We start from the raw sequence: 14,100 nt of genomic DNA, 5'->3' as shown, positions 1-14,100 counted from the left end.
TGTCAAGCAATCGATTAAATGATTTCAAAGACGCATTAGTGGAAACTGGGTCAAATGTAGTTCTTTTGGGGGCTGCTTTTGTTTTGTGCCTGATTTGCAGGGTATCTTGTTTATGTTGGAAGAATTCTTTCGTTTTAAGTGTTCTATGGAGACCATATAGGTCCACCTTCCAATCTAAATCCCGGTGATTATGGGTAGGTACAAAAGACCGTCCTTTATTGAGAACTTTTAATTCTGTGTCAGTGAACTGACGAGATGATAAATTGAAGATTATTTCTTCCCTTTGTTGATGGGTGGCTTGGAAGATCCTTTGATTTTGGCCCCCACGTCGCGTTCTTCCCTGTTGGACATGTCCACTTTGGAACGTGTGGCCCTGGCTAAAGGGACAGTGCGAGATGATTGAGGGTCTTCAGAATCAGTGACTAAAAAGTCACTGTCACTATTGGATTGTGACCGGTTTCTTCTATACGTTGTCTTTCTGTCTCTCCAAGAGACACGGGATCTCGAACGGAAAGATGAATCAGTTCCCTGCAGCCACCGATACACCCGTTGGTCTTCGTAATCGGACTGTACTGTAATTAATTTTTTTTGTTTAAATTTGATGAGGTCTTGTCTATATGTGTTACATTGCTGCTCCAATTTGTCCCATTGGGTCTGTTGTTTCTTGTCTTCTAACTGTGATTTGTATTTGACGGTTGCCGCAGACAACTTAGACCTGGTGTCAAACAAAGTTGTTCTGGCTTCATCAATCACAAGCAACATCAGGTCAAAGCTGCATTTATTAAGTATGGATATCCATTTGCGACAGAATTCTGCGCTGTTGCGGCCAATGGTTGGCGTGTTTTTTATCCGAAAACCGCGTGGAATCATTGTGTGTGTGTGTGTGTGTGTATATGTATATGTATATATATATATATATATATATATATATATATATATATATATATATATATATTATTTTATTTTTCTTTTCTTTTTTTTTCTTTTCTTTTTTTTTCTTTTCGGTATGCTGTCTGGGCAACAGCATACCTGCACCGTGGGAGTTAGGGGGTAGACGGTCACCGGCCTTTCGAGGTGCACAGCTGCTTCTCCGCTGCAGGAACACCTTCCTAAGGGGCTGTTTGTTCAGTGGGGCACTGCGCCTTGGCTGTCACAGCCGCTGCACGCCGAACACCCCTAACGCTGCCTGAAGGTGACATCGGTGGTGAGTACAAACCGGGGACCCTGGGGGGTCCTGCTAAAATCCTTTGTGTGAAAACTGGCACTTGCTTAACTAAGCACTTGTGTGAGGTTTTAAGCTTATTTGGAGACTTTGCCAGTATAAATAAGATGTATAGGTCTGGCGCCATTGGAAGGGGCGGAGCTTCCTCAGAGCGGGACCAGCGGTGTTTGGCGCCTTCTTCTGCTTACAGCAGCCATCAACAACACACTCCGCGCTTCCTGCCTCACAGACACGCTGGAAACTGGTACAGGGTGTAGCTAAGGGAGAGAGTCGCTTGTGTACACTATACTGAGCCTATTTAGGACTGCATTTGTTAGTGTTTACTGTTATATACAGAGCTGACAGTCTCACTGGGATTGTGCAGCTCTGGGTGTGCTGGTTTCATAATCCTCTCTGTGTCTCCTCTCACACACAGTAGGGCAGGCTTGCATTAACGGTCTGTGTGTATGTTGTTGTTGTTCTTACTGTGAAATATGGATAAGCACAAGCTGTGCAGTGTATGTCACACTACATTTTCTCCATTATCTAATGAATCTATTGCCTGTGAACAATGTAGTGACTTTGCCCAACTTAGTGAAGAGGCTGGGGGAGAGGGTCCAGAGCCCCACTGGTTAGGGTCTCTTAAGACTATGATGTCAGATATGTCATCCCAGCTCAGCTGCTGCAACAAGCTGTTGCAGATTTAGCTGCTAGGGTTGATGCACAGCTCCCCTCTCTCATGCAGGTCCCCAGAAGCGTGGTTTCCCCTGCACTACTATCTGATAAAGATGATGATATACAGGATGATGGGGATGACCTGAATCCTGTTAATGGGGATCCATATGCTGCTCGGGGTGTTGAACCCCTCATTTTGGCTTTAAGGGATGTGCTGAAGCTCCCTCTAGAGGACACTGCCTCAAAGCAGTAGTTTTTCTTTGTACAAAACAAGCCTAATGTCACTTTCCCTGATTCTTCAGGGTTAGATGACTTATTCAAACAGGCCTGGAAAAATCCAGACAAAAAATTCCAAGTGTCCAAACAGTTTTTGCTCCTGAAGGTAGAAAATTTTTGGAGGACACCACTGGCGTGGATATCTGTCTCTCGCCTGTCTAAAAAGGCGGTGCTACCTGCCCCGAGCTCCTTTACCATAAAGGATCGGAAAATAGAGACTACCCTAAAGTCTATATACGCTGCAGCCGGCCTTTCACAAAGACCGGTCATTGTGGGTTGCTGGGTGACCCATGCTATTCATTCTTGGGCAGTTCAAATTCAGGGGGTCCTCTCGGGGGATATGCCCTTAGTTACTATGGTAACCCTCCTTAAGCACATTCAGGAAACTACCCGCGTCCTCTGTGATTCGCTCAAAGAGATGGGGAACATTAATGTTCGCACTTCTGCTATGGCAGTGTCAGCACGCAGGGCCTTGTGGTTGCGTCAGTGGATTGCGGACGCAGAATCCAAACGTAGTGTGGAATCCCTCCCTTTCTTGGGGGAATGGCTGTTTGGGGTCGAGTTGGACTCATGGATTTCCAAGGTCACGGCTGGAAAATCCATGTTTCTCGCCTCTGGGGCCCCGCCGACGAGACGCTCCTATCTGGGGCCATCTCTCCAATCCTTTCGGTCTCACAGGTTTCGATCTAAGGCCAGAGCTGCCAATGCGGCTAGAGGCACCAGAGGGGAGTCCAGAAAACTAGCAAGCGCCAGTTCCCAGGAACAGTCCACCAGTTCTGCTTCCACTAAGTCTTCAGCATGATGGTGCCCACCCACCCTGAGGGGTTCCCGAGCTGTGAGCTCAACTGCGTCACTTCAGCCGCGTCTGGGAGGCTTCCTGCCCTGATGCCTGGGTCAGAGATCTTGTTCCTTAGGGCTAAAGGCTGGAGTTCGACAGTACTCCCCCTCAACGATTTTTCAAATCAGGCTTACCAGCTTTGGAGGATATGCAGGTTACGCTGCAACAGGCTATCCAAAACAAAAATTCATCCAGTCCCACGTCATTGTTGCAGTACCACTACCGCAACACGGCAAACTCAGACCTGTTTGTGGTGCTGAAGCCAGACGGTTCGGTCAGATCCATTCGGAATCTGAAATCCTTGAATCCTTATTTGAGGGTGTTCAAGTTCAAAATGGAATCCCTGCAATCAGTGATTGCGGGCCTGGAAGAACAGGAATTTATGGTCTCCTTGGATATCAAGGACGCCTATCTCTATATTCCGATTTGGCCGCCTCATCAGGCGTACCTATGGTTTGCCCTGTTGGACGATCATTTCCAATTCCGGGCACTGCCCTTCGGCCTGTCTACAGCCCCGAGGGTATTCACGAAGGTGATGGCGGAGATAATGCTTCATATCCGGGTCCAGGGTATCAATGTGGTCCCTTATCTGGACGACCTTTTGATAAAGACGTTATCCAGGGAGCTTTTGTTGCTCCATATCGACGGCACCATCCATCTTCAGTCAGACCATGGGTGGATCCTGAACTTGCAGAAGTTCCACCTGGAGCCAACTCAGAGGCTCCTGTTCCTGGGGATGTTGCTGGATACTGTGGATCAGAAGGTGTTTCTACCAGAGAACAAGGCGAAAATACTTCAGGAGATGGTCCGCATGGTGCTCCGACCCACTCGAGTGTCCGTACATCTTTACGTAAGATTGTTAGGCAAGATGGTCGCCTCATGCGAGGCAATCCAGTATGGGAGGTTCCATGCCAGAACATTTCAGTTGGATCTCCTGAGCAAATGGTCCGGCTCACATCTACAGATGCACCGGATGATTCAGCTGTCACCTAACGCCAGGATTTCCCTCTTGTGGTGGCTACAGCCCTCCAATATCCTGGAAGGCCGGAGTTTGGGGATTAAGGATTGGACACTTCTCACGACGGATGAGAGTCTAAGGGGATGCGGAGCTGTCACCCAAGGGGCATAGTTCCAGGGCAGGTGGTCAGCCCACAAAAGCCTCCTTCCGATCAACATTCTGGAACTTCGGGCGATCTGCAATGATCTGCTTCAAGCCTCTCCTCTGCTCAATGATCACGCGATCCAGGTACAGTCGGACAACGCCATGGCAGTGGCATATATCAGTCGACAAGGAGAGACAAAAAGCAGAGCCTGCATGCGAAAGGTGTCAAGGATACTCCTCTGGGCAGAAAGAAATGCAAGAGCCATGTCCGCAATCTTCAGTACAGGTGTGGACAACTGGGAAGCAGACTTCCTGAGTTGTCATGATCTCCACCCGGGGCAATGGGGACTCCACCATCTGGTGTTTCAGCAGATCATCGACGGGTGGGGTTGCCCACAAATAGACATGATGGCTTCTTGTCTCAACAAGAAACTTCCCTGGTATTGCTCGCGGACCAGGGACCCTCAGGCGAGGGCAGTGGACGTACTGGTGTCGCTTTGGCCATACCGGCTGGTCTTCCTGTTTCGTCCAGTCCCATTGCTCCCAAGAGTGCCAAAGCGAAATGGGAATCAAGGTGTACAGGCAATTCTAATTGCCCCGGATTGGCCTCGGAGGGCATGGTACGCGGATCTTCCGTCCAAGACCCTTGGCCTCTACCACTAAGAATCGATCTTCTTCAACAAGGACCGTTTGTCTACCCGGACTTACGGCATCTTCGTTTGACGGCATGGAGGTTGAGCGGAACATCCTAGCTCACAAGGGCTTTTCCAAGAAGGTTATTGCAACCATGGTTCAGGCCAGGAAACCTGTGACGTCCAAACACTATCATCATATCTGGAAGAGATATGTCTCTTTGTGCGAGGAACGCACGTATCCACCTGCGGAGTTTCACTTGGGACGTTTCCTGCAGGCTGGTGTGGATAAGGGCTTACGTCTGGGTTCCATTAAGGTCCAGATTTCAGCCCTCTATATTTTCTTCCAGAAGAAATTGCCAGTGTTGCCTGAAGTTCAGACCTTCTTACAAGGGGTACTCCACATACAACCACCTTTTGTGCCACCTACGGCACCCTGGGATTTGGATGTAGTGTTGGCATTTCTACTGTCCTCCCAGTTTGAACCTCTGATGATGGTGGAAGACGGTGATGTTACTGGCCCTGGCTTCTGCGCAACGTGTTTCAGAATTGGGGGCCTTATCATGTAAAAATCTGTACTTGGGGGGTCATTCCGACCTGGTCACACGCTGCCGTTTTTCGCAGCGCAGGGATCAGGTCACTACTGCGCTTGCGTATGCACCACAATGCGCAGGTGCGTCGTACGGCTACAAAGCGGATTAACGAAGAATCCATTCGCACAGCCGATCGCAAGGAGATTGACGGGAAGAAGGCGTTTATGGGTGTCAACTGACCGTTTTCTGGGAGTGTTTGGAAAAACGTAGGCGTGTCCAATCATTTGTAGGGCGCGTGTCGGATGTCAATTCCGGGACCGGATAGGTTGAAGTGATTGCAGCGGCTGAGTAAGTTCTGAGCTACTCAGAAACTGCACAAACTGTTTTTGTACCGCTCGGCTGCACATGCGGTGGCACCCTTGCACAGAAGTATACACTCCACAGTGGGCGGCGACTATGTGTTCGCATGGCTGCAAAAAGTAGCTAGCGAGCGATCAACTCGGAATGACCCCCATGGTCTTTTACGAGGACAGAGCGGAGCTCCAGACTAGACAGCAGTTCCTGCCGTAGGTTGTCTCCGCGTTTCATCTGAATCAACCTATTGTGGTTCAGTCCAGTTCTGCCGCTTCTGCTTCTCCGGAGGCATTGGATGCTGTGCGTGCCTTGAAGATCTATGTCAAGCGCACGGCTCAGGTCAGAAAAACGGATTCCTTGTTCGTGCTCTATGATGTGCAGAAAAAGGGTTGCCCTGCTTCAAAGCAGTCCATTGCTCATTGGATTAGGCTAACTATCCAATAGGCCTATGTGTCGGCAGCCTTACCTGTTCCTAAGTCTCTGAAAGCCCACTCTACAAGATCAGTGGGCTCTTCCTGGGCGGCTGCTCGTGTAGTCTCGGCCTTGCAACTGTGTCGAGCTGCTACCTGGTCAGGGAAGAACACTTTTGTGAAGTTCTACAAGTTTGATACGCTGGCCAAAGAGGATACCCAGTTTGGGCAGGCGGAGCTGCAGCAGTCTCCGCACGTTCCCGCCCGTTCTGGAAGCTTTGAGATGTCCCCATCGTACTAGTTTCCCCCAATATCTCTTATGGATGCTAGAGAAATTAGGATTTTAATACCTACCGGTAAATCCTTTTCTCGTAGCCCATAAGGGATATTGGACGCCCGCCTCAGTGCGTGGACTTTTCTGCAGGTTCTTGTTCTATAGTTACCTGTTCAGCTGTTGCTGTATGTTAGTGGTGTGCTGGTGTGTAAATCTCACCACCTTTTTCTGTTATGTTGTTCCTTCTCTCATATATGTCCTTTCTTCTTCGGGCACGTTTTTACCTATAACTACCTGTGGGAGGAGGCATAGAGGGGAAGAGCCAGCACACCCAGTTGAAGAAATTTAAAGTGCACTGGCTCCTTTGGATGCCGTCTATACCCCGTCGTACTAGTTTCCCCCAATATCCCTTATGGACTACGAGAAAAGGATTTACCGGTAGGTATTAAAATCCTATTTTTTATACCATCCTGTAAAAGATTGGTAAGGTGCATTAACTTTTTGTCATTAGTGGTTTGCTTAATTGGTTGGAGTATAAATTAAGAATACATTTGAATAATGTTGCTAGGAATGTATATACCCAAGTAAGTGAAATTATTGGTTGTCCAAATACAGGTTGAGTATCCCATATCCAAAATGCTTGGGACCAGAGGTATTTTGGATATCGGATTATTCCGTATTTTGGAATAATTGCATACCATAATGAGATATCATGGCGATGGGACCCATGTCTAAGCACAGAATGCATTTATGTTTCATATACACCTTATACACACAGCCTGAAGGTCATTTTAGCCAATATTTTTTATAACTTTGTGCATTAAACAAAGTGTGTCTACATTCACATAATTCATTTATGTTTCATATACACCTTATACACACAGCCTGAAGGTCATTTAATACAATATTTTTAATTATTTTATGTATTAAACAAAGTTTGTGTACATTGAGCCACAGAAAACAAAGGTTTCACTATCTCAGTCTCACTCAAAAAATTCCGTATTTCGGAATATTCCGTATTTCGGAATATTTTGATATGGGATACTCAACCTGTAAATGGTAATATAGTTATTGGTCATTTGTCCACCTCTCAGAGATGCTCTGTGCATCCAGTTTTGTATGATTAGTAAATTTATTGCCTGCCTATCCTTCAGTGTCATTCAAAACTTTGATCCTGTGAGGTTATCAAAGCCTTCTGGATCTGATATAAATAAAACCTCATAACCAATTGTTATTTTGCAACAGATTTTTGCTTTGCCAGTTATAAACTATAGCTCTCCTTTCCAGGTCATTAACAGAAAAAATTGAACAGGTGCGTCACTCTCCCGAAACCCAGATGACGACAAGACAGCGCAGTCCTCGTCATGGGGCCAGACCTCACTCCACTATCGATGTTGCCTCTGAAATGTTGGGTTTATCATTGGCGGGTGAGTGATGTATGGTGCGAAGTATACATAACCTGAAACAAACGGTGATTAAGTATAATCTCTTCCTTACTGCTAGCCACTGTAAAGGCTATTAGTTGCATATACTCATCACTGTCTCTGTATAATGATGATATAGGACAGGAAAGATTACGCTATTTATCCTGACCATGTCTGCCCAAAGATGGTATCTTTGATATCTCTTCTGTAGAATATAAGGGTATTAGAAGCAACAGAACATGTCACAGATATCTATGGTTTGAGTTTTGTATATTCCAACTCCATACATAATACACGGGATGTAGTCAAAAGATCAACAATGACAATTAGAAGCGATCCAGTTTCACCCAACAAAAACAGCCTGATATCGTGATTTTTGACCGATGGTCATTATCGCGTTATCCAGTGATAGGCCATTTTTACTGCCTGAAAACGGACCAGCGATCGTGCGGTAACAGATGGGATCTGGGATAAACTCCTTCTGCGCTGTAACCACCTAAAGAAGCTAAGTCACTGATGGCCCACCAGGGATGATATGTTGGCCTTTCATCCTTGTCTATATGATGATATATTGACATGGTCAACGGCGGCATTATGACCATGCCGACATTGCCAAGTTGACGTTATGACTGTCGACCTACCATGCCACACCCTAAAACATGTTTTATTATGAAACAGCAAGTGCCTTATGTGATGTTGTACACCTAGATCTGCAAGAGAAAGCGAGCTGTGAATTCTTATTTCTAGGTGTTTTGCTGATTGCTGTCCTCTGGAATATCGCTCATCTAATGGCATATATTTGTTGTTAATTATATTAATTCGCAGAACACTTTCACAATGACACAAGTGACATCACTATTGTACAAATGTAAGCAATGTTTTATTGCAGTGATATTACTACTGTAAATCTAAGCTACGTTTTATGGGAGTCATCAGATGTGTCCTCATATATCGTTGCTGCGTACCGTGTGGCGGGCGCCATGCAACTCGCGCCAGCTCCTTGCGCTATAACTCCCATTATAAGTTGCGTTGTAAATGTGACGTCACGTTATAATTGTAACGTGCAGTCTACTTTCTGTCCACCAGATGACGCTTTTCCTAAACTCGACAGCGCATGCCTTAAATAGCCAACGGACCCTTCATAGCGCCGCCTGCTGATTGGCTGACATTTATTGTGACAATGCCGAACCATTAATCACTTCCCTTTATATGGGAATTATTTCGGACTAGCTTTGTGTTTCAGTTACCACCAGATGGTCTCCAGCCAAACTGCCGCTCGATCACGCTAGCTAGGAATGTTGTCGTTACAGTGTGTACAAATTGCCGGGAAGCTTTTTTCGGACTAACTTTTTTTTTTTTTTTTTAAGCACTCAGGTACAACACATCACATATACACCCGGAGGGCCTGCCTGTAACGTGGTCGGCTGTGGCCTAACGAGAACAGCGTCCGCCTGCAATGCTTGCACTCGTGGGTTCGATACCCATTTGTGCTTGATCACTGTTAGTGACAATGTTAAAGTTGTGGCCAATTCCGTTGACCATTTTTTTTTGGGGTGTATTTAGATATTCTTTTTTAATACAATTAAAGTATTTTGGGGTATTGCTACTTCTCGTTATATAAAAAAGTCTGCTTCTACTAAATACAAGGCCACGCTGCTGCCCTGTTCACTCATTTCATCTAGTCGTTATGTTGTGTACAAAATGATGGATAACATTAGCATAAGCAGCAATCTTATTTCGGACTACTGTAGCTTTGTGTTTCTGGTGCTACAAATAGGCAGAAATATTGAATGCAAAGTGCAACTGGGTACCTACAGTATCTCATGAATGTACAGTATGACAACCAGATGGTCTCCAGGCACACTGCCTGCCGCCCGATCACGCTAGCTATGGAAATTGTCGTTATGTTGTGTACAAATTGCCGGGTGGCATTAGCGTAAGCAGCTGGCTTTTTTTTTTAAAGCACTCAAATACACCACATCACATATACACCCGGAAGGCCTGCCTCTACCATGGTCGGCTGTGGCCTAACGAGAACAGCGTCCGCCTGCAATACTTGCAGTCCCGGGTTCGATACTGAGTTCGTCGCCCATTTATTATTTTATTTTAATTTATTTATTTAATATTTTTTAATACAATAAAGTTATTTGGTGTTTTAAGTTTCTACTTCTCATTATACAAAAAAAGTCCGCTTCTACTAAATGATCGGGCGGCAGTGTGCCTGGAGACCATCTGGTAGTCGTACTGTACTTTCATGAGATACTGTAGGTACCCAGTTGCATTTTGCATTCAATATTTCTGCCCATTTGAAGCAAATAGACCAGAAAGGATGTCTGAAATAGAAATGCTGCTTATGCTAATGTGATCCTGCATTTTGTGCACAACATAACGACAATATCCATAGCTAGCGTGATCGGGCGGCAGTGTGCCTGGAGACCATCTGGTAGTCATACTGTACATTCATGAGATACTGTAGGTACCCAGTTGCAGTTTGCATTCAATATTTCTGCCCATTTGAAGCAAATAGACCAGAAAGGATGTCTGAAATACAGTAGGAATGCTGCTTATGCTAATGTGATCCTGCATTTTGTACACAACATAACGACTAGATGAATTGAGTGAACAGGGCAGCAGCGAGGCCTTGTATTTAGTAGAAGCGGACTTTTTTTATATGACGAGAAGTAGAAACTTAAAACACCAAATAACTTTATTGTATTAAAAAATATTAAATAAATAAATATAAAATAATAAATGGGCGACGTACGCAGTATCGAACCTGGGACTGCAAGTATTGCAGGCGGCCGCTGTTCTCGTTAGGCCACAGCCGACCATGGTAGAGGCAGGCCTTCCGGGTGTATATGTGATGTGTTGTATTTGAGTGCTTTAAAAAAAAAAAAAAAGCTAGCTGCTTACGCTAATGCTACCCGGCAATTTGTATACAACATAACGACAATATCTATAGCTAGCGTGATCGGGCGGCAGTGTGCCTGGAGACCATCTGGTAGTCATACTGTACATTCATGAGATACTGTAGGTACCCAGTTGCACTGGGTTGAAACAAAAGAAAAACAAAGCTACAGTAGTCCGAAATACGGTAGGATTGCTGCTTATGCTAATGTTATCCATCATTTTGTACACAACATAACGACTAGATGAATTGAGTGAACAGGGCAGCAGCGTGGCCTTGTATTTAGTAGAAGCGGACTTTTTTTATATAACGAGAAGTAGCAATACCCCAAAATACTTTATTGTATTAAAAAAGAATATCTAAATACACCCAAAAAAAAAATGGTCAACGGAATTGGCCACAACTTTAACATTGTCCCTAACAGTGATCAAGCACAAATGGGTATCGAACCCACGAGTGCAAGCATTGCAGGCGGACGCTGTTCTCGTTAGGCCACATCCGACCACGTTACAGGCAGGCCCTCCGGGTGTATATGTGATGTGTTGTATCTGAGTGCTTTAAAAAAAAATTTTTTTAACGGATTGAATACGGATACCAATTTAACGGATTGAATACGGTAGTCATATTCATGAGGTACAGTAGGGACCCAGTGCACTTTGCATTTAATATTTCTGCCAAAGCTAGTCCGAAATATGAATGCTGTTATGCTAATGCTATCCTGCATTTCTCTGACGTCCTAGTGGATGCTGGGACTCCGTAAGGACCATGGGGAATAGCGGCTCCGCAGGAGACAGGGCACAAGAATAAAAGCTTTAGGATCAGGTGGTGTGCACTGGCTCCTCCCCCTATGACCCTCCTCCAAGCCTCTGTTAGATTTTTGTGCCCGAACGAGAAGGGTGCAGGCTAGGTGGCTCTCCTGAGCTGCTTAGAATAAAAGTTTAATTTAGGTTTTTTTTTTATTTTCAGTGAGTCCTGCTGGCAACAGGCTCACTGCATCGTGGGACTAAGGGGAGAAGAAGCGAACTCACCTGCGTGCAGAGTGGATTGGGCTTCTTAGGCTACTGGACATTAGCTCCAGAGGGACGATCACAGGTACAGCCTGGATGGGTCACCGGAGCCGCGCCGCCGTCCCCCTTACAGAGCCAGAAGAGACGAAGAGGTCCGGTGAAATCGGCGGCAGAAGACAATCCTGTCTTCAGACTAAGGTAGCGCACAGCACCGCAGCTGTGCGCCATTGCTCTCAGCACACTTCACACTCCGGTCACTGAGGGTGCAGGGCGCTTGGGGGGGAGCGCCCTGAGACGCAATATAAATGATACCTTAGGTGGCAAAAGAATACATCACATATAGCTCCTGGGCTATATGGATGTATTTTAACCCCTGCCATTTTTACACAAAAAAGCGGGAGATAAGGACGTCGTGAAGGGGCGGAGCCTATCTCCTCAGCACACAAGCGCCATTTTCCCTCACAGTTCCGCTGGAAGGACGGCTCCCTGACTCTCCCCTGCAGTCCTGCTTCAGAATCAGGGTAAAAAAGAGAAGGGGGGGCACTATTGGCAGCAAATGACAATATAAACAGCAGCTATAAGGGAATAACGCTTATATAAGGTTATCCCTGTATATATATATATATATATATAGCGCTGGGTGTGTGCTGGCAGACTCTCCCTCTGTCTCTCCAAAGGGCTCGTGGGGTCCTGTCCTCTATCAGAGCATTCCCGGTGTGTGTGCTGTGTGTCGGTACGTGTGTGTCGACATGTATGAGGAGGAAAATGATGTGGAGGCGGAGCAATTGCCTGCGTTAGTGATGTCACCCCCTAGGGAGTCGACACCTGACTGGATGATCGTGTTCAAACAATTAAGTGATAATGTCAACACTTTGCAAAAAACTGTTGACGACATGAGACAGCCGGCAAATCAATTAATGCCTGTCCAGGCGTCTCAGACACCGTCAGGGGCCCTAAAACGCCCGTTACCTCAGTGGGTCGACACAGACCCAGACACAGATACGGAGTCTAGTGTCGACGGTGATGAGTCGAACGTAATGTCCAGTAGGGCCACACGTTACATGATCACGGCAATGAAGGAAGCATTGCACATTTCTGACACTACAAATACCACTAAGAAGGGTATTATGTGGGGGGTGAAAAAACTACCAATAGTTTTTCCTGAGTCAGATGAATTGAATGAGGTATGTGATAAAGCGTGGGTTTCTCCCGACAAAAAACTGCTAATTTCTAATAAATTATTGGAACTATATCCTTTCCCATCAGAGGTTAGGACACGTTGGGAAACACCCCCTAGGGTAGATAAGGCGCTCACACGTTTATCTAAACAAGTAGCGTTACCGTCTCCTGATACGGCCACCCTCAAAGAACCAGCTGATAGATGGCTGGAAAATATCCTAAAAAGTATATACACACATACTGGTGTTATACTGCGACCAGCAATCGCTTCAGCCTGGATGTGCAGTGCTGGAGTCGCGTGGTCGGATTCCCTGACTGAAAATATTGATACCCTGGATAGGGACAATATATTGTTAACTATAGAGCATTTGAAGGATGCATTACTATATATGCGTGATGCACAGAGGGATATTTGCACCCTGGCATCAAGAGTAAGTGCTATGTCCATCTCTGCCAGAAGAACGTTATGGACGCGTCAGTGGTCAGGGGATGCGGATTCCAAACGACATATGGAAGTATTGCCGTATAAAGGGGAGGAGTTATTTGGGGCTGGTCTTTCGGACCTGGTGGCCACGGCAACGGCTGGAAAGTCCACCTTCTTACCCCAGGTCACTTCACATCAACAGAAAAAGACACCGTCTTTTCAAACTCAGTCCTTTCGTTCCCATAAATACAAGCGAGCAAAAGGCCATTCCTTTCTGCCCCGGGGCAGAGGAAGGGGAAAAAGACTGCACCATGCAGCCGCTTCCCAGGATCAGAAGCCTTCCCCTGCTTCTGCCAAGTCTTCAGCATGACGCTGGGGCTTTACAAGCAGACTCAGGCTTGGTGGGGGCCCGTCTCAAGAATTTCAACGCGCAGTGGGCTCACTCGCAAGTGGATCCCTGGATTCTACAGGTAGTATCGCAGGGTTACAAACTGGAATTCGAGGCGTTTCCCCCTCGCCGGTTCCTGAAGTCTGCTCTGCCAAAGTCTCCCTCCGACAGGGAGGCAGTTCTGGAAGCCATTCACAAGCTGTATTCCCAGCAGGTGATAATCAAGGTACCCCTCCTACAACAAGGAAAGCGGTATTATTCCACGCTGTTTGTGGTACCGAAGCCGGACGGCTCGGTGAGACCAATTTTAAATCTGAAATCCTTGAACACTTACATAAAAAGGTTCAAATTCAAGATGGAATCACTCAGAGCGGTGATAGCGAACCTGGAAGAAGGGGACTATATGGTGTCTCTGGACATCAAAGATGCTTATCTCCACGTCCCAATCTACCCTTCTCACCAAGGGTATCTCAGG

At 46.2% G+C, this 14,100-nt stretch overlaps 1 protein-coding gene across 4 annotated transcripts in view; it reads left to right on the top strand.

The window, feature by feature from the left end:
- The window catches only part of INPP4A (inositol polyphosphate-4-phosphatase type I A), a 266,919-nt gene that overhangs the window by 150,449 nt on the left and 102,370 nt on the right, over window positions 1–14,100 (top strand). For all 4 annotated transcript variants that reach the window (XM_063953338.1, XM_063953341.1, XM_063953340.1 and 1 more), the window contains exon 3: window positions 7,583–7,722. In XM_063953338.1, coding sequence (XP_063809408.1) covers window positions 7,632–7,722 — 91 coding nt within the window. In that variant the 5' untranslated portion in view covers window positions 7,583–7,631. The remainder of the gene's footprint in view (window positions 1–7,582; window positions 7,723–14,100) is intronic.

This window comes from Pseudophryne corroboree, chromosome 2 (assembly GCF_028390025.1).
Source record: "Pseudophryne corroboree isolate aPseCor3 chromosome 2, aPseCor3.hap2, whole genome shotgun sequence".
Taxonomy (NCBI): Eukaryota; Metazoa; Chordata; class Amphibia; order Anura; family Myobatrachidae; genus Pseudophryne; species Pseudophryne corroboree.
Note: the sequence above shows the minus strand (reverse complement) of the source record. Positions and strands in the feature narration are given on the sequence as shown.